Raw genomic sequence first — 18993 nt, 5'->3', positions numbered from 1 at the left:
TGGATCTAACCAATTGGAATGGGGAAATCCACTTAAATTTGAGCAAATCAGCGGCTGAAAATTCTGAACTTTGCACGACGAAGCTACTAATTAGTCTGACAGATCTTCAGGTTCGTTTAGTTCGTTTAGCTTTCAGCCTTGTTTTCTTTTACGTACTGCCTTCTTCTCTTCTTTTTCCCCTTTGAAGTTAGCCTGAGACTGGATGGCTGCATAGTGGCGTTGGCGGCTAAATGATTTGCATTTACAGTTTTTTAACGTTGAACAAAAGCTTGTCGTATATCATCATAGTATATCGCTGTCTATATGTCTAAGCCTTGGATTGCCCAGCACTCGGATAGTCCGTGTAGTGGAACTCATTGTCTTCAAAGGGCCCATAGAAACGGGTCCGGTCGTACGGAGCCAGGGGGAGGCCCTTCCTCAACCGCTCCACCAGATCTGGGTTACTGATAAAGTAACGACCGTAAAGGAGAGCATCATATTTACCTGATTCCAAAACACCCCAAGAGTTTTGGTCATCAAAGCCTCCAGCTGAAAAGAAGGGGGTTTCACCAAAGATCTTTCTGAAACGATCCAGAGTAACATCCTTCAAGCCCCAGCTTTGAAGAAAATCATCTTTCTCACCTTCGCTAAAGATTTGTTCGTACCGCTGGTTCGAGCATTAGTGAAAATCTTAAAATTTTCCGATAGGGGGGCAAAGCCAAAAGCCACAAAAGGAAAAGAGGAAAAGAGAAAAAGAGAAGAACCAAAACTCAAACAAAAACAAAAGTAAAGTCAAGTTGACAGGGGAACGTACCGGTTCAATGAAGCTAACGTAAGATAGAGTTGGGTGGTTCTTCTTCAAACCCTCACACAGATGAGTCCAAGTCTCAACTCGTTGCTCCCCACGCGCCTGATTGAATAGACCAAAAGGCGAAAGTCGAATTGCCAAGTTATGATCACCAATAGTCTTGGCGACTTCGTCCATTAACTCAAAGACAAACTGGCACCGTTTTTCAGGCGATCCACCATAAGCGTCCGTGCGCTTGTTGATATTGGAGCTCAAGAATTGCTCGGGAAGATAACCATTGCCACAATGGAGTTCCACGCCATCAAACCCTAAATCCATGGCGGCCTTTGCAGCCTGGCAATAATCTTGAATGGTTCGCTTCAAATGCGCAACCGACAATTCGATAGGTGGGTGATCCGCGTATGGGACCGAAAAGTACTCGGTGGATCCGACAGGGGGATGGGAATAGCACTCAGTGGGTGAGTCCCACACGCTTGCCGATGGACACACGGACGGCGATCCAGTCATCTGGGGGATCGTGGCTCGACCGGCGTGCCAGAGCTGGCAGTAAATGACAGCGCCCTTTGCATGGACGGCATCGACGACTCTCTTCCATCCGGCGATCTGTTCGGGGGTGAATAGTCCCGGGACACCAGGCATGCCATTGCTCTAAGGGGAAAAAAAACAAGGTTAATCAAAATGAACTTGCACGTCACGGAAATGGGTTTCGGAATTGCCGAAGAGCAGCCAATTTCGACAGAAGAAAAAAAAAAAAAAAACAAAGCCCCAAAGGTAAATGCGTTTAGGTTTGAGGCGGTTGAAGTGGGAACTCGTTTCATCTTACCTCTAAAGAAGGTGGGATACCTTCGGAAATCATCAAGCCTCCATCGGTGGCACGCTGAGAATAGTACTCAACCACCAAATCACCAGGGATCCAAACTCGATTGGGGACTTCGGGAGTGCTAATAGACTTCTCTGGCACTCCACGGTTACGGGTCAGAGGCGCATGAACAATGCGGTGGCTGAGGGTGATGCCGCCATTGGCAATCGACAGGGGCTGAAATAAGGCGGAGCCTTCGCGGAGATAATGAATGGTCATAGCCGAAGGATTTTGAATGATATACTTTTTGGGGGGATCTTTTTGGTCTTTTTAGTCTTTTTTCTTCTTTTCAATGTTTTTTGGTTTCGAATATAGGATTTTTGGGGCTTGTTTTTTTTTCAAGCGGAACCTTGGAAGGGAAATCGCATAGATAAAATAAGAGAAATAGGAGAAAGGAAGAGAAAAAATTGGAGTCAAACTTGGCACGTAATTTAGTTTCATATTTAGTCAATATTTAGTGAATATTTGAAATAATTCATTCACACAAGGCAATAACCCCTCCCGAGGTCTGTTTTCCCCTCTCACCTGGGGCATTCCCCCCTATTTTGGGGGTCAATTGGGATTATCAAAGTGTCAAATGTGTCAATTCGGCTAGAACGATAAGGGTTTGGGAATTTTTAGACCAGGAACCCACAATTCCCGTGTTTCCAGCTAAGAAGGCTACATTCAATTTGAACGTGGGAACCAGACTTTGAACTACTGTCACTGCATTGAAGATCCACTATATCAGATCCAATCGCAGTCTCGGGAGTGGATGCTATCGATACCACACGGATTACACTAAGAACCATCCCCGATGCTCCCGATGTTCCCCGGCCACGTAATGGATTCCAGTTAGGAGATCGGGATTGGTTCATTAAGGGACAATTTCCAAACCTCCACAGTAGAAAAAAGTAAAGTTTGTAAAGTTCCCAGGGCCTCGATGCTACCGGGACCATTGAGTCGTGGGATCAATAGCGTTAAGATCTCCACTTAGAACGAATCCTTTCACTGTTTTGCAACTTTACTGCACGGAATACGCGCTGGAACCATGGTAATTACCCTAAACCCAAGAGGTCCAAACTCCCTTTCGATTCCCCCATACAACCCGTACATAGACTCCAGTTTTTGCCCCCTTCAGCTCCATTGTTCTTAATCTGTCAATCCCCATTGTTTTTCCCAGATCCCATTCCATGTTTGATATCTCAAAATGACGATCGATAATCCCAAAGATGTCATTCACACCGTCAACCTGGTCACCCAGATTCTATGTCTTCCTATAACAACCGCCTTTGTGGCCTTGCGCTTCTATACTCGAATTCGGTTTAAGCAGAGTCTGGGAATTGAAGATGGTAAGCTCTCTCTCTCTCTTTTTTTTTTTTAAGCCTCCCTTTTCTCTCCCGGAGGCTCTTTAGCTTTCCATGTTTTCTTTTTGATCTGAACCGATCTATTCACGGGGATGTATACTAATCGGGTCTTTCCTCCAGCTGCCTGTACTGTGGCTTGGGTATGTTAATAACCTTGAAAAACGCCATCGCGATCCCGATCGGAAACCCTGCGCATATGACTAACCAACCCTATCCAGGCCCTATTCATGGGATACTGTGTAGTCGGCATGTTCAGTAAGTGTCAAACATCAACAACCTTTACCCATTTTCAACATCTGGAAAAAAAAAAAAAAAAAAAAAAAAAAAAAGAACCTCTCAACTAATTACTCCCCCAGTCGGCAAATATGGCGGCGGCTACAACATCAGTGACGTCTCCGACGCCGACATAATCCAATTCAAAAAGTTCTGCTATATCGCCACTATCCTTTACTGCCCAATGGCTCTCTTCGTCAAAATCGCCCTTCTCTCCATCCTAACCCGCATCTTTAAGCCCTACCGTGGCAAAGTCTGGTTCATCTACGGCTTCCTCGGCTGTCTCTGCACATACTACGCCGTGGCCCTCATCGTCAAAATCCGCATGTGCGCCCCCATCCCAAGATACTGGCTCGGAGATGCAGTGGACGGCTCCTGTCTGGATCAAACTGCTGCCCTGATTGCCGATTCCGTCATCAGTGTCGTCAGCGATATCATCATTCTCGTGCTCCCCTTGCCCTTGACCTGGTCCCTACAAATGTCGCGCAACAGGAAGCTCCGCGTTATCGGTCTGCTGGGTGCTGGTGGTCTCGCTACGGCCTTCAGTCTGTATCGATTGGTGCTGGTGCTGAGGGATGGTAACTCTGCAAACCAGACTATTGTTTTCATGGATGTTATTCTATCGGGGTATGTGTTTTACTTTCCTGCTTTTTCTTTTCTACTCATACTCTTTTTGGTACTTGCATGCTAACTTTATTCTTAGTAACGCCGAGGGTGGTGTGGGACTGATTTGCGCCTGTCTCCCCGTTTGCAATGTTCTCATTGCTTACTACCGGAAGAATTACTCTTCCCAAAAGTACTACAACCAGAGCTCCGAGGTCCAACTGGCCGACCGGAACACTGGAACCAACTCCAAAGCAGCATGGGAGAAGCCTCCCAACTTTGGCGATCAGAGCCATCTCATCTCGTATGCCGGCGGTCCGGAGGCGAATGAGTCTGGTGTGTTCGAAGGTATCAGAAAGACCGTCGCCGTGGAGCAGACTGTCGAGAGTGCCAGTGCAGATAGCGGCAGCCGATAAGTGCTGGTCGATAACGTTGATGAATGTATTATATAATTTTGGTTAACATTAACTGCAGTCTATTCATAGAATAATCTCATAATAGAAAATTTCCTTCTGTCATTACATTCGTCCGTGACCTACCTACATGTCCTTTGATATAAGAAAACAAGGATCCTGCTACCTATCTCAACATTTGAAGGAAGGATTCGCATCGAATAACCCAGAGTGGTGCCATAGTCCGTCTAGCCCCGCGTCAAACCCAGCAGACCAAGATGCATCGATAAAAGGCCATTGAAACATATCCGTTTCAAAGTCGTGGGCGAGTCCAGCGTGCTCACGAGAAAGAAACGTAGTTTCACTATCGGGAACGGGAGATGATAAAACCCGATCTTGAGACTGAGGCGCATTGTCGGGTTCGCCCGGTCCCGTAGCCATGGTCCTAGTCATATGCATTTCGCGATTGGGACGGGAGCGGATATCGCCGTACTCATCCAAACCACCTGCCAATGCAAAACGTCGGGGACTGTGCATACCAGTCTCAGTATGTGTCTGAGTGCTCTTGACAGTTTCATAGAATCGATTTGCTTCTTGCACAGTTCGCCACTGGAAATGGAGTCGACTTGTCAGTTGAAGCTTTAAAATATAAAAAGGGTCTTCAGAAATAGACACTTACCCAGCTTCGACCAACGGGCCACAATCGGCTTAGCCGCTCAAGGTATATGAGATTTTTGCTTTTCTCTTCTTCTGCTCGCTCAAGTCCGCCGGGGTATCGCATCGGGGCAATGGTCCCGTACATGTTGATGTGTGCAGCTACAAAGACACTGAAACCTGAATAGGGGGTCATGACTGGTGCCTCTGATGCCTCTAGGGCTGATAGTACTCCGCTGATATTCTGCACGGCGGCAAAAAGTTCTCTAATAGTCCCGGGCTCTTGCTGTTCATCATCATTCATGTCATGAAAAACGTCAACGTCGGGTTTGAGATTGGAAAGGAAGCGATCGCGATGGAGAAACAATACGCTGTTGGGGTCAGTCTGATGGTCTTGAGAGTGTCCGTGTCAAAAAGCAATAACTCCCGAGCATACCTCATAAAGTATATTAGATTGATGTAGGCAAAAAGCTCTCCGTATCCGAGAGCAACATGTGCCTGAGCGCTTGTCGCAGGGTATCGAACGGTCATATCTTGTAGAGATCTCCACTCATCCAACTCTCCCTTAAGTCGCTGCCAAGTCCGAAGAAGAGGCGATGTAGAATCCTCCGAGCCCAAAGATGCTAGCGCGCGACGGTGTTCGTTCGCAAATCTCAGAATTCGCACGAATATATCAAATCCGCGCGTCACTATCGTCAGGCCATGCTCTATGGTCAAATTTCTTGCCAGAGAACACTGATCGTTCATATCGGCAGGCATCAATCTCCTCTCGGGCACATGATTGAACGTAAAATCCCGGTCACTGATGGGAAGTGGTACCGATATTTGAGAAAAGGATAATGCAAAATGTTGTCGAGCACCGGAGCTCAACTCACAATCCTGAGCAAAGCAACACCAGTAGGTACGAACAAGCTGTTCGTACTGGGTCTGAGAAGCATGGAATTCGTGTGGATTATGTTCCATACTATCGTCGGACATTTTAAGTAGTGACTGTATCATATAGGTAGCCATGCCTAGAGAAAATTAGCTCATGGCACACATTTTAATGGTCATTTTTTATGATCATGCACATACCGCTATACATCCATGCTTGGTAAGGCCGACCAGTTCCCCATTCATAGAACGAGATCATCACCAAAGACTGAGCGAGATAAAGGGATGGCGCCTCCATGACACGATGAGCGAGATGTTTACGTGCATAGCCGGCATATGTTTCTTCATCGGCGACCCCATCTCCGCTCATGAAACGCACACACAAAGATAGAAGGGAGGCAACGAAAACCGGATCAATTGATGAGAAATCAGATGAGACATCTGAGATCAAAGACGGATAATGCAAGAAATTCGTAATGGGGAACTTCTTTCGGTAAATTTCCACGGCTGTGATGACAATGGATGGTGATAAAGATGAGATGGGATTCTCGTTGCTCTCGGAAACCGTACGCGAAAGCCCCGGACGAGGGACTTGTTGAGGGTGAGTATCTGGAGACACTGCAGTGGTTGCTCGTCGCTTCTGCCCTGTTCTAGCTTTGGCAGTGCTTCCCCGCCGCACACCTGTGCCTGTTCTTGGCTTCGAAGCTCGAGGGTCTGTCAGAGCGCATTCGTCACTCTTGGTTTTTTGACAGCGCTGACAAGGCGGGTTGCCCTCATGGACACACTTGACCTTTGCCCGTCTATGATAGTGGTTAGTCATTGCAGTAATTGAGCTCTCGATCTTGCATGGGTCTTATCTCACCGACACGCATCACAAGATATTGACAGCCTCATTTGGGCTTTGGAAGGCCGATCAATGCCCTTTTAAGTAGATAACATCAAGAATGCATTAATGATGGCTCTCCCAATTATCAAAAGCTCAATTCCCGACCCATGTTGTGACAGAGGTTGCATTCCATGTGAGTTCAACGGAGAAGGTGTTACCTACCTGGGCGCCAGAAGTTTAAGGTGTCATTGTTACCAATCATGTGACTTCAATAATCTATCTTAGATTATCTATCAGACCAAGTTCTTTCTGGCTGAAATCACTTGGTTCAATTGTGAGCATGTTTTTTGACATTGCTCGATGCGTCTGTTATTGAGGCAAATGGTGGATCTACCAAGTGGTAGATTTTGGGCCAATGTTGGATGTTGGGTTTTTAGCACGGGGTTTCAACCATACATATGTTGTTCACTGTTTTTTTTCACTGCTTGTATCGTGTTTCGTGTCGCGTTCCAAGGTTTTATCTGATTTTTTCTCTGATTTTTTTCGCGTTAAAACGTTCTTATATCTGTATTATTTACCGCTAATCATTAGCGCCCAGGGCGGGGTTTACAGTTTATTGTTTAGTAGTTTGAGGAGTAGCAACCTTGGAAGGAGACATGGATTGATCCCGCTGGACGTTTCTTGGAATGTTCTATTGTCAAAATATTGGACTTCAAATGTTAATTAATTATATTATGTATGTGTCTTGATATCAATGCAACGCAATTCTAAGTAGCAAACTCCTTGGATGCCGCAGTCCACTGCGCCACCCATGCATTAAACTTATCAACCTGCAGCTCATCCGTAGCCCAAGAGGTCACAAGACGGACCATAACCCGTCCATCATCAAGCTGCTCCCAAATATAGAAGCGGAATCGATCCTGCAGCCTGCGGACCAGATTCTCAGGAAGTGTGACAAAGACTTGATTTGTTGCAGTCTCTGCCGCGAGTTCATGTCCCAGAAGCTCGAAATTGGCCGAAATCTTCTCGGCCATTGCATTCGCATGTCCAGCCAATGTGAAAAACAGATCATCGCGGAAAAGCTCCATGAACTGAACACCCATGATACGACCCTTCGCCAGCAAAGCGCCGTGTTGTTTGAGGTGGAAAACGAAGCCCTCGGCCAATGCCTTCTTAACAACGATGGCTTCTCCCATAAGGGCACCAGCCTTGGTTCCACCGATCCAGAAAATATCAGAATAATCAAAGATATCGCGGAGAGTCATATCGTTCTTCTTTGAGCACAGTGCCGTTCCAATTCGGGCGCCATCCACCAGAAGAAGAAGATTCAATTGCTTGCATAGAGCAGACAAGCTGCTCAATTCACGCTTCGTATAGACTGTTCCAGTCTCCGATGCGTTGGAGATATAAAGAAGGCGCGGCTTAGCCATGTGCGGGAAGAATTGATTTTGCTGCATGGCCTTTTGCAGGCTTGCCGTCGTCATCTTGCCGTCAACGGGTGGGACAAGGATAAGCTTGTGTCCCGTAGCCTCAATGGCACCGGCTTCTTTGCAGGCAATGTGGCCCGTTTCCAGGGTAATAACTGCCTCATAAGGGCGAAGACAGCTTGCAATTGAAATCAAGTTCGCTGATGTGCCACTGGGCACGAAGAAAATATCGGCTTCATCTTCTGTGCAATTGATTTTATCGCGAATCAATTGTCTGGCGGTATTGCTGTAATCGTCGCCACCGTATGAAACTTGCTGAGTGGAATTGGTGCGCAGGAGAGCCTCCAAAATTTGTGGATGAGCTCCCTCGCTATAGTCGTCCATAAGACTGTATGGAGGACATGTCTCGTCTTGGCAGAGATTGGTTGACGGCATTGTGGCGTATATATAATTGTTATCCAATGTTGAATGGAAGAGGTGAATTGAAGAAAGATTTTTGATAAATTTCCCACACAAAGACCAGCAATTGTTTTTTAAAAACTATTACGCAATTCGTGGATGGCAAATTTGAGTCACGGTGGACTAAATAGAACGTTCGGGAAAAAAAAAGATAAGGTCGGGAATGATAGCCGATATTTCGGGAATGTTGATTTATTCCCGAGACCCGCGATCCGGGAATCCCTTGCGCGTAAACGGGTTCTTATCATGTAAAATCATGTCAAATTTGTGGGCCAGAAAGTTGGAGAAGCATTCTGATCAAGATTTTGGGTCTGCTGATCCATTATAAACATTAGCAAAGAGGGGTAATTCGCGGCTGGAGGGGCTCGTGAAACCGGGGCAGTCCTGGGAATCCGGAGAATCCAGTATTCAACATGATTCGGTGCCTTGAAGAGTTCAGTTTGCTCTGCCCACACGGGAATAAGTGAACAAGGGAATGTGGAATCGATTGGGCCGAAGCCGAGTCATGGGGATCTAAAATCCCTTGCGCTGTCGACATTCCAAGTGTTGGTTGATAACGGGGCTATCGCTCTCGGGAGAGGCTAATGTTGAAAAAAAATTTTAATCAGAGTGGATCACAAAGAAATGAAGCTGTACGAAATCACAACACGTTCTTGCGACTTTCGAAGATATCAGATAGATGATTAAACACCAGCTGAAAGATGGACAGTAAAAAAAAATCACCCAGGCTATTTACAAATGGCATTGTTGCATGGCCAGATAAACCGATAATATACAATAAACTCCAAATATCCATGCAAGGTAGGAATCGAAACTCGAACTCCCCAAAGGAAGAAGACATCACTCGGCCATTTCAGGTCTGAGACGATCCTCCTCTTCTGGGTTCCCTTCCTCCAATGGAACGCGGTTATAAAGCCGGACCCGCCAGCCACGAATGAGCAGATAGCTGGCCATGATACCAGACATCACTGCCAGAAGCAAGATAAGCGCAAAGAGACCGCCGATACGGCGGACAGTGGCGTAGGAGTTGGAGAGCATTTGAATGGTCTTTCTAGCCTCAGTATCTGCCGTGTCACCCTGTGACTCAAGACGGCTCGGGTCACTTACCTTGTTGCTCGAAATACCACCCTGAGCGGGTGCGAGCTTGGAGGGATCCTGCGGTCTCGGACGTCCAGCGTAGGCCGAATATCCAGCAGTCTTCCAATCCGGAACTTGTGTTCGGTGCACCTTTGAAGTGCCCATGACGTGACCGTCGTAATGAATTGCTTCAGCAGACACCCAATCCATGTACCCGCTGGCGATGAACATGGATTCAAAGTCATATCTGGAGACGTTACCGATGAATACCGGACTCTCGAATTCGGAGGCCTGGGCGTAGAATTTCCACATGGCCACGTCGGTGGCGCCGTTCCAACTGACGTGCATCGTGGTGACGAGGTTCGTCTCATCGCTACCATATACGGAAGCAACAAGATCCGGAGGGGTGTTTGGACGGCCTGTGAACTCGGACTTGTAGGCGCGATAGCTAGAGAACCGGTCTGATGTGAACCTGGCGGTCATTAAAACTTCTCCCTCGGGTGAGAACTCAGAAATGTAGCCGCCTTGACTCCAGCAGACAAACATGTTCTTATTGGCCAATTGCTGGTCATTGCCTCGGAGGCGGGTGAGGCTCCTGTCAGGTCGATTGTATCGATTGAGAACGCGGGCGGTCATGGGGGTTGTGCCAGTTTCCAGTTCGACAACCAAGGCCGACGAGATTTCTTCATCGGAGCGATCCTCATCCGACGCATTGTTCAAGAACGATATGACGTGTCGTGTTCCCGATGATTCAAGGAATTTGGCATCGTGTTGTTTAGAAAAGACGAAATCTTGATCGAAATCACTCTCTCCCTGTCCTCTTAAACGCCACATAATGGTTCCACTCTGACCGGAAATAAGGTAAATGGTGTTGGTGAAGCGCAACGAGATCAAGTAGTCGCCGTTATCGTTCTTATCCACAGAGTTAATATGCACATAATCCCAGCCAGGGAGCCCTTCAACGCGAGAACCTGGATCGTAATGGACGGTTTCCGCCAGCGAGACCTCTGCAAACGTATTCCAGTGATAGAGAACATCGGCAGTATCAATATCAAGCTCTGCGAAACCACCGTATTCCAGCCAGGTCTTTTCCTCGGGGCGGCCATAGGCTTCCAGGGTGATTTCCTCCGAGAGATAAACCGTGACCAAAGCTGATTCGCCATTATCGAGAACTCTGAACTCGTGGATGTCGAATGATCCGAAATCCCTCCTCAATGGAATTTTCCGGTAAATCTCGTAATTTTGATCCAGGATCATACCAAATCCTCGTTCACGCCCATCATAACTGTATTGCAAGATACAAGAGATGTATGTTTCGTTATTGAGGGTGACTGTTTTGAAATCAAAGACATTGCGGTTGTCAAACATGGGTGCTCCGGACCAGACAAGGCGCTATTTATGGGGGAAAAGGAATTGAGGTCAGTTGTTTTTTTCGCGACAGATGGCAGGATAAAGATCAACACGTACACCATCCTGGTCGTAGATATGGGGCCCGGTTTGGTATTGTTCGTAGAGACTGCTGGGCTGATCGGGGGCGATGTGCAAATAGGGCGAGACAAACCAGTATCCCGGGCTAACACGATCGCGGTGTTCATAGTCGACATTGAACTTGACAGCTCTGACATCCGGGAGCTAAGAGAAGATGAATGGGATTAGTTTCGTGGATCCGCAATCGGTGTCTGGGCAAGGCTATACCGTAACAAAGGACATCAGATCATCGTCGGAATGCCAAGCGACGACATTTTGCGTGAGCAACAGTAATAAGCCCAGCCAGAACATGATGGTGATGTGGAAGAGAGCGACACGGACAAGGATCAAACAAAAGCCATGAAGGAATAAGGAATCAGCGAGTGGCCAGGGGACGAAAGGGCAGTGCGCAGATCACATCGGCAGATCCGTAACACCAGGGCACTCATTAACCAGAGAGGGGTTTCAAAGCCGTGGCGGCAAGTGCAAAGGGCGGTTTTGGGGTGGACATGGGGACTTCTAGACCCCAGTGGAGCCAATAGGGGTCGGGAATTATCTCTCAGGGCGCTTTTGATGACGCATGCTCGGATTGTTTGGTGCCTTGCCCTTGTTTGGAAAATCAAACACGGGGCGCAGCAATGAAGATCAAAAATTGAAATGCTTCTATTCAAAGTTGTATTGGAGTATAAGGAACATTATATATCATATTTGATTGGACTAGTTGAATCTTGGCACCTTTCTATACTCCGCAGATGATGCCATTTAAGGGTCTGGTTGCGCATGACAAAGACAAGGGTATAACACCATTTAACTAACTACCGGTCGGCATTGGGTCATTCTCGAGAAAGAAAAGAAATAGCCCACCATGTATACCAAATTGACTTGTACAATTACTTTCGTGATAACCTGATCGTCAATGGACACGCAATCGAATAAATTGATGAGTCCAAGAAACATTACAAGTGACGAAATGCCGAGAAATGCCCAGCCAAAGTGGACAAAGTGGACAAGGAGAAATTAGCAGCAAGTTGCCAGCAACGGTAAGAGGTGGCAAAATAAATGTCATGTGATTGTTTACTTTTTCTTTTTCTTTTTTTTTTAGAAATGAATGAGCATCAATTGATCATAATCATCATTTCGACAATGTACTAGAAAGCCACAGAGAAAGTAATCAAGCATGCCACTAGCAACCTCTGGGCTCCATCTTCCAAGACAACAACGGGAATTCTGAGACATTCAAACTTTAATCGAATCTACAGTATACATATAGAACCCCACAATTCTGCTGGCCCTGACGATCTAATTAATCAAATGCGAATTTCGAATTTTCCATATGGTTAAGTGGATGGAAAATTATGAATGGGGATTGATGCAAAGTGCTCACCTTATGCCGTCAGTTATGCCCGGGATTGACAATACAAACATCGAAGCGGGGTTCCGGCAGGTCCTCGGCTTTCATGCTTGGCTACTGCGCAACGAACTTTTACTTCGCTGCCGATGATGCCATAGTAGCTTGTTTCTAGCTTATGTAGCAATGGCTTGGAACCGTCACCTCGCTTAAGCTCTAAGCGAGGCCATGCATTGTTTCTTCCGGGATAATTCAAGGTTAAAGCCATCTATACATGCACGTGGCATGTGATTCGTGGCCTTGCGCAATAACAAGAATCAAAAACATCATTTTGGCTAATCGTAATTTATTTACTATTTAACAGAGATCAAGGAACGTATTTATTCGAATCACGGAGCAACAGAAATTGACACCTGTGCACGGCCATTGGTGCTCAACCTGAACAGTATATATTCACAATGAAAGTCTCCTCATTCCCCCAACGGATCTCCAACGTGGCTGTAGTCGCGTTGTTGCTGTCCAGCTCCGGTGCGGCATATGAGAACCCCCTCGCAACAACTGATCAACGCAACTTGGATGATCTCGCTATCCAGATCTACCAGAACAATACCTTTACCGTCCTCAAAGCCGAAGCCAAAGCCGCTTATGAAACAGCACATGGACTTCCCATCAGCGACGAAGCCCTATCAAGCCTCGATGCCGCAATCGACGAATTAACCTTCAGCTCCATTCAGAAGGCCGTCAACAATGACCCATACTACCCGAAGGTCTACTCGGTCAATGCGGCACCACACAATTGGTTCGGACTCGACGTCCCCGGTGGGCGATACTCCTACGATAACCCAGACTGCATCTACCGCACCATCCCCATCGACTACAGCCTCAGCTACGTGGTTACGGGTTATCGCTACACTCCAGGGCCAGCGGATGTGACTTTCTCCCTCATAAGCGATCCCAACTCCCAGAATACCATCGCAAGCTTGTCAGACAGTGACTTGATAATCGACGCAGATGGATCGTACACCATCACTATCAATAGCTCTGCAGCTACTGATAACACTACGAACCACATCCAATCCACTCTTCTAGCCAAACAACTGTTTGTCCGCAATAACTTGGGAGATTGGCTGTCTCAGAAGCCAGACAATCTTTCCGTAGAGCTGGTTGGTAGTACATCCGAGACACCCATCACTGACGCAAGTATCCTTACTGCGGCAAAACTAGACTTGCAAGAGTCCATTGTCGATTATGGTGTTGGTGCTCTAGGAATCAAGACTTCAGTTTACACGGTCAACACTCTATCAACCCCTAGCCAATCAAGCACCCTGGGAACGTTGACCAGCCAAGCGAGCTCATTTGGACATTTCACCCTGAGTGACAATGAGACTCTGGTCGCTACCCTTACGCCGGGGTCTTCGACCTACTGGGTCTTCCCTGTTACAGATCCTTGGATGGTCTCTGTCGACCCGGGAACGAGCCAAGTTAGCTTGAACAGCGAGCAGGCTGTGGCGAATACAAATGGGACCTATACTTTTGTTGTTTCTGAAGAGGATCCGGGCGTCTATAATTGGCTTAATACAACTGGGCTGACTGAAGGTACAATCATGGTGCGCTGGCAGGGATTGCCTACGTCTTCATCGGATTCATCTGATGACTCACCGAGCATTACAACCCAGGTTGTTCAGCTTTCGGAGCTATCCTCTGTTTTACCCAGTGACACAGTTTTTGTGACTTCTGAGGAGCGGGCGTCTCAGCTTGCTCAGCGTGCTGCAGGGTACGCTCAAAGATTCGACTTTTAAGATTTGAGCGAGATACTTTGATCTCAGCTGATTTACCTTGTCAATGTCAAAAAATTCTATACCTTCCAGGAGACGGATCAAGGGATAAAACAGAAACATTGGTTTGGGAGCGAGGTACACATAGACAGACAGGTTGTGGATTGGATATATGTGCCTATTTAGTAATAAAGATGAAGAAATCTGAGCTAATAGTGGGTATTGAAAGCAAATCAAATATAGAATGTGGGCTTGTGGGCATTATTCTTCCGCAAGTTCAACACGGTCTGAACATGCTGATATCCAAGCTTGGCCTGTTGTGACCAAGCAAGTAGACCCGCAGTCTTCAAGGTGTTCTTGATCTGCCTGCCATTCAAGTCGACCAGGGACAGCTTATCAATTTGTGCACTTGTGAATTCCTCGGTGTTGTCTGTTCTCTCAATGAACTGAGACCAGATCATATGTCGAGAGGTTGTGTCAAGATCCTGGTAGGCAAGCGCTACGTGGATCCGGGATTCGAATGCTGGATCAATGTTCTCTGCTCGGTTGGTCGTCAGGAATAGGATACCCTGTTTGCAGAATTAGTGAGTGATCAATGCCAGATGGACCAATCAGGAAAACCTACCTCATAGTACTCCAACATTCGTAAGAAGATCGACACCAGCTCATTCCTCATTAGATCAGATGCAGTTCGTGCCTCCATAAACACGTCGGCTTCGTCTAGAAGTAGAACAGCACCCCATTTGGGCACCATTCGGAGGATATCCTTGAGACTCCTTTCCACTCTCTCCGCACTAATCCCTAGATCACCTGCACTCATAGAGTACAAAGGGACCTGCATCACCTCAGCGACACTTTCAGCAGTCAACGTCTTACCCACTCCCGGAGGACCACTCAATTGCATGATGATACCACGGCCTTTGCCCTGGACAATGTCATCAAAGTTGTCCAGCTGCTTAGACTGGGCCTTGGCAAAAGCCAGGATGAGATCCTTGAAATCTTCCTGGCCTTTAGGTAGAACCAGGGAGTCAAAGGCTTTAGTATTCCACTCGATCTCTTTGGAATTATCCAAATAGAACTGTAGCCACTCCTTATCCTTAATTGAGTACCCGTGTACCATAGGACTCGCAGTGACCCACTCGGTCTCAGTCAATTCTTGGGGACAGTCAGACTCCCCATAGACACGAACCGTCTCTGTGGGATGGAAGATGTTGAAGGCCTCGGCATCGATGATGATTCGACTGTTGACATGATACTTCACAATCTCGTCGTTGAAGAACCCGTTCGCGACACCCTCGTAGGCCTTGTACTTGTAACCCTTGTAGGACTCCCAGAGCTTACCCCGTGTGATCAAAGACTCTCGAATGGATTCCTTCTCAGCATGGTACTTAAGAGGAGAAACAGCGAGCGAAGTGATAGGAGCAGTTCCAATATAAGGGAAAATTTTGAAGTCTTCCTCTCGATATCCAAAGTCTTCACCATCAAAGTCCACATATTGGCCAGTGATGATCCATGCCTTTGTCCGGCAATCGACCGCATCGTCATGGAATTTAAACGCTCGGGTCCTACCCCCGGCAGTCGCAATGATCTCATTACCGGGCTCGAAAATAGTCCAGATCAGAGCGTGAGTAATAACACCGTTGCGAATCATGTCCTTCTTGCGGGCAATATCATCGCGGAGTTCTTCCTCAAGGACCTTGTATAATAGATTCACGTGTGTCTTAGTCGTGGGGTCCTGTTCTTCGTCACGAAACTGAACAAACTGCTCCCAGCGGTGTACTAGGGGTCTGAAAGGACTGTGGAACTCGAGTCGCTCCAGTGTGGTGGTGACGCCGGGGTAGTTCTCTAGTACTTTGCTCAAGAACTTCTTGAGTGGATCGCTCTGGACGATGACTGAATGGACTGACAGACTTTTGCGTCCATCATAGCATTTGGCATTGCGCACAATCAAGGCATATTGCGCAGACTCCTCATCCTCTGCTGGTGCAACGAGACTCTCAGGGTAGTCTTTGGTCCATGATGTGTTTCCGCTTTCGTCGGGCTTTGTCTGGTAGAGTTTGTGGATATCGCAGATGGAACCATGAGGCTCATACTTTTTCTCTTCTTTCTTCTCGACTTCGGATTTATCCTCATCTCCAGTCTTGTCTCCAGCCTTGCCTTTAGTCTTGTCTTCAGACTTCTCTTCAGTCTTGGTTTCAGTCGTCTTAACCTCGACCTTCTCTTCGACTCTTTCTTCGGACTTGTCGTCTTGGAAATATTAGCAAAGAAGACAAACTAGTATTGACAATGTAACAGGACTTACCGGATTTTTTGTCTCCGTTTATCAAAATCCCGTTCGTCTCCTTCTTCAAAGAGTTCCCATTTGTTACGTGCACGCCGTTTGTTTTGGGCTCATCGGAAATTTTACCAGATTCTAGCGCTGTGACCCTGATAGGTGTCTCTGTTCCGTTGGTGACAGTGCCGTTTGCCGTTATACCATTAATAGCATTACCGTTTGTAACGGGGTGATGGGGAACAGTAGTAGGTTCAATGGATTCTTGGGTGGTCAAATCATGGGCGGCCGCTATTTGCTCAGTGTCAGATAGATTCTTTGTAGTGCCAAATTGCTCCTAAGCCAAGCCAATCTTACCAGACTGATGATTCCCATTAGGCACTGGTGGAGTAGTGGTACTCTGAACCACTGAGGTATTAGTTTCTTGCGCCATGATGCAAAATCAGTGGAACACAATGGAAATAGGTAAAGTAAGTAAAGAAAAGTGAGGAATAACAGAAGGAAAATCGTCGCTGACAGACTCAGATGCGGGGAAAGTAGTGAAGTGGTGAAGGAAAAGAAAGGCGTTTCAGATCAGAAAAGTGAGAGTGAAAAGAAAACAGGAAGAGGAACAGCAGAAACACTATCCTAAATATAATTGTAATCTGCTGCACAGACAACAAGGCAGCCACGTCTGCAATGCTGCCTGTATCACACAACAGTCACTGAGCTGGTGCAAGGCTCTCCATAGGCCTATACACTTTGCAGCGGGTCGATCTGCAGCAACAGCCCCACCGAGTAATCAGCAGAGCCTCGTGAGTCACCACACTTTGCCTGAAGTTGGGATCTTGACCAGTCCGTTTTAAGTCCCCGAAAAGAAGAGCTTTGCTGGCTTCAGAAACAATGTCCTTTCTTTTACGAACGAATGACGATTGATTATGGGGGAAAGACCCTAGGGTGGGCTGTGCTGTGGCTTGTTGGGACTTTTGAAAGTGAGGCTGACCTGCCAAGGTTCGAATGTTGGTTTCAATGTTAGTATGACTCTTGTAATCAGTACTTGGGATTTTACTCATCGGTTATACCTAGTTGACTCGCCGACTCTCAATCGGGAGTCGGGGGTTGATATGTATGCACGTGTCATCGCCAACCTTGGAATACATATTGCCTCCGAGTCTTATGCTTAGTTATCTTTGAGCTATTACATGTTATAGCAGAGAATGAAGCCTATACAGTAGTTTTGGTTTGGTGTGATCTTATGACTGAGTGCTCCAATAATAAGATCAATGGGCATATTAAATATAAAATTGCACGATGGATTGCTGTTATACTCCAAAGTACTCGGAAAATGTCGTTCAATCGTCATCTTCCAACTGTATAACACCAAAAGTAAAAGAAATGGTTGGTCTATGTTGTTCCCTCACTACCACAAATCACATGCGCCTAAATCTCCAAATTCTCCGTAGACGGCTCCGTAGATGCCTCAAAAAAAAGTCATCTAATCACGAACAGCGAAAGCTGTCAACCGAGACTTGATAACCTCCTCCGAATCCTGGGTGTCCAATTCCCGCAGGACACCGGAAGCAACGTCGTAGATCAGACCGTGGACCTGGAGTCCACGTTCCTCGATCGCGTTGAGAACCGCACCCTTTTGCTTGACAACGTCCAAACCCTCGCGGACGTTAAGCTCAACGAGCTTAAGCGCCGCCTCTTCCTCGGACAGGCTCTGCAGCAAGGCAAGGTTGCGGTTGCGGACCTGGCGCAGGGGAAGCAGCCATGGGTCCAGAATACCAAGTTGCTTGTTGCCCATAGCGGCAGCGACACCGCCACAGGCGGTGTGGCCGCAGACCACAACATGGTTGACGCGCAGGTGCTGCACGGCATATTCAATCACTGCACCCGAGCTCAGGTCACCAGGGTGCAGGATGTTGGCGATGTTACGGTGCACGAAAACATCGCCGGGCTTCAGACCCAGCAGGGTGGTCTCCGGGCAGCGGGAGTCGGAGCATCCTAGCCACAGGATCTGGGGTTGTTGACCGGTCGCAAGGGTAGGGAAAAGGTCAGGGTGCTCGCGGGCAGTCTGGGCGGCCCATTCCTTGTTCTGTCGCAGAGCGGACGAGTAGCGATCTGAACTGGAGGTGTTAGATTGATCGGCGTCTGCGGTGGCGGTGCTGGAGGGGCTGTGCTTGGAGCACCAAGCAGGAGTGGAGGTCGAGAAGGGAGAGGAACGAGGTGAAATACGCCCAGAAAAAGGAGGGAAGTGAGAGGAAAGAGAGGGTTTCGATGGCTGGCGGCCTGCGCTGCTCTGCACCGCCTTGAGGGTGCGAGCAACTGCGCTAGGTCGCACGGCCAATCGTGCGACGTTCATGACGAACGGTGGGGGGGATAGGTAATCAGGAAGGAGCCAATGACAGGATATGAAAATGTACCCTCGGCCTCCAAGGATATCTAGAAAACAAACACCACTGCCTGTCGACTCCAGGGATCAACTGGTTCGGTGTGCGCCGTGCCGTATCCGGTGTTCCGCGGGGGGATGAGACAAGAGATGTTGGGGAAAGAAGAAAAAACAATTGGGATGG

At 47.5% G+C, this 18993-nt stretch overlaps 8 protein-coding genes across 8 annotated transcripts; 2 read left to right on the top strand and 6 right to left on the bottom strand.

Moving 5' to 3' along the window:
* Positions 1-307: 307 nt before the first annotated feature.
* Positions 308-1865, bottom strand: N7466_004891 (alkene reductase; the record flags this gene model as incomplete). Its single annotated transcript, XM_057164288.1, has 3 exons — positions 308-646; positions 794-1435; positions 1611-1865. The coding sequence occupies 3 exons, from the start codon at positions 1863-1865 to the stop codon at positions 308-310; spliced, it is 1236 nt and encodes a 411-aa protein (XP_057022969.1).
* Positions 1866-2835: 970 nt separating this feature from the next.
* On the top strand, positions 2836-4284 carry N7466_004890 (uncharacterized protein; the record flags this gene model as incomplete). Its single annotated transcript, XM_057164287.1, has 5 exons — positions 2836-2977; positions 3113-3132; positions 3211-3247; positions 3349-3892; positions 3969-4284. The coding sequence occupies 5 exons, from the start codon at positions 2836-2838 to the stop codon at positions 4282-4284; spliced, it is 1059 nt and encodes a 352-aa protein (XP_057022968.1).
* Positions 4285-4452: 168 nt separating this feature from the next.
* N7466_004889 (transcription factor domain-containing protein) lies at positions 4453-6681 on the bottom strand (the record flags this gene model as incomplete). The annotated part of the gene is made up of 5 exons (XM_057164286.1): positions 4453-4869; positions 4940-5285; positions 5351-5927; positions 5989-6587; positions 6650-6681. The coding sequence occupies 5 exons, from the start codon at positions 6679-6681 to the stop codon at positions 4453-4455; spliced, it is 1971 nt and encodes a 656-aa protein (XP_057022967.1).
* Positions 6682-7380: 699 nt separating this feature from the next.
* On the bottom strand, positions 7381-8475 carry N7466_004888 (threonine aldolase family protein; the record flags this gene model as incomplete). The annotated part of the gene is made up of 1 exon (XM_057164285.1): positions 7381-8475. The coding sequence occupies one exon, from the start codon at positions 8473-8475 to the stop codon at positions 7381-7383; it is 1095 nt and encodes a 364-aa protein (XP_057022966.1).
* Positions 8476-9339: 864 nt separating this feature from the next.
* N7466_004887 (uncharacterized protein) lies at positions 9340-11355 on the bottom strand (the record flags this gene model as incomplete). The annotated part of the gene is made up of 3 exons (XM_057164284.1): positions 9340-10968; positions 11044-11208; positions 11272-11355. The coding sequence occupies 3 exons, from the start codon at positions 11353-11355 to the stop codon at positions 9340-9342; spliced, it is 1878 nt and encodes a 625-aa protein (XP_057022965.1).
* A 1494-nt stretch (positions 11356-12849) lies between these two features.
* On the top strand, positions 12850-14190 carry N7466_004886 (uncharacterized protein; the record flags this gene model as incomplete). Its single annotated transcript, XM_057164283.1, has 1 exon — positions 12850-14190. One exon carries the CDS (start codon positions 12850-12852, stop codon positions 14188-14190), a length of 1341 nt encoding a protein of 446 aa, XP_057022964.1.
* Positions 14191-14399: 209 nt separating this feature from the next.
* Positions 14400-16871, bottom strand: N7466_004885 (ATP-binding protein; the record flags this gene model as incomplete). Its single annotated transcript, XM_057164282.1, has 4 exons — positions 14400-14735; positions 14792-16413; positions 16469-16729; positions 16796-16871. The coding sequence occupies 4 exons, from the start codon at positions 16869-16871 to the stop codon at positions 14400-14402; spliced, it is 2295 nt and encodes a 764-aa protein (XP_057022963.1).
* A 1041-nt stretch (positions 16872-17912) lies between these two features.
* On the bottom strand, positions 17913-18782 carry N7466_004884 (carbonic anhydrase; the record flags this gene model as incomplete). Its single annotated transcript, XM_057164281.1, has 1 exon — positions 17913-18782. One exon carries the CDS (start codon positions 18780-18782, stop codon positions 17913-17915), a length of 870 nt encoding a protein of 289 aa, XP_057022962.1.
* Positions 18783-18993: the final 211 nt, after the last annotated feature.

Source organism: Penicillium verhagenii (assembly GCF_028828195.1).
Source record: "Penicillium verhagenii strain IBT 33310 chromosome Unknown utg000005l_segment0_segment0, whole genome shotgun sequence".
In the NCBI taxonomy this organism is placed as follows: domain Eukaryota; kingdom Fungi; phylum Ascomycota; class Eurotiomycetes; order Eurotiales; family Aspergillaceae; genus Penicillium; species Penicillium verhagenii.
The sequence above is the reverse complement of the archived record's forward strand: the minus strand, read 5'-3'. Positions and strand labels throughout refer to the sequence as shown.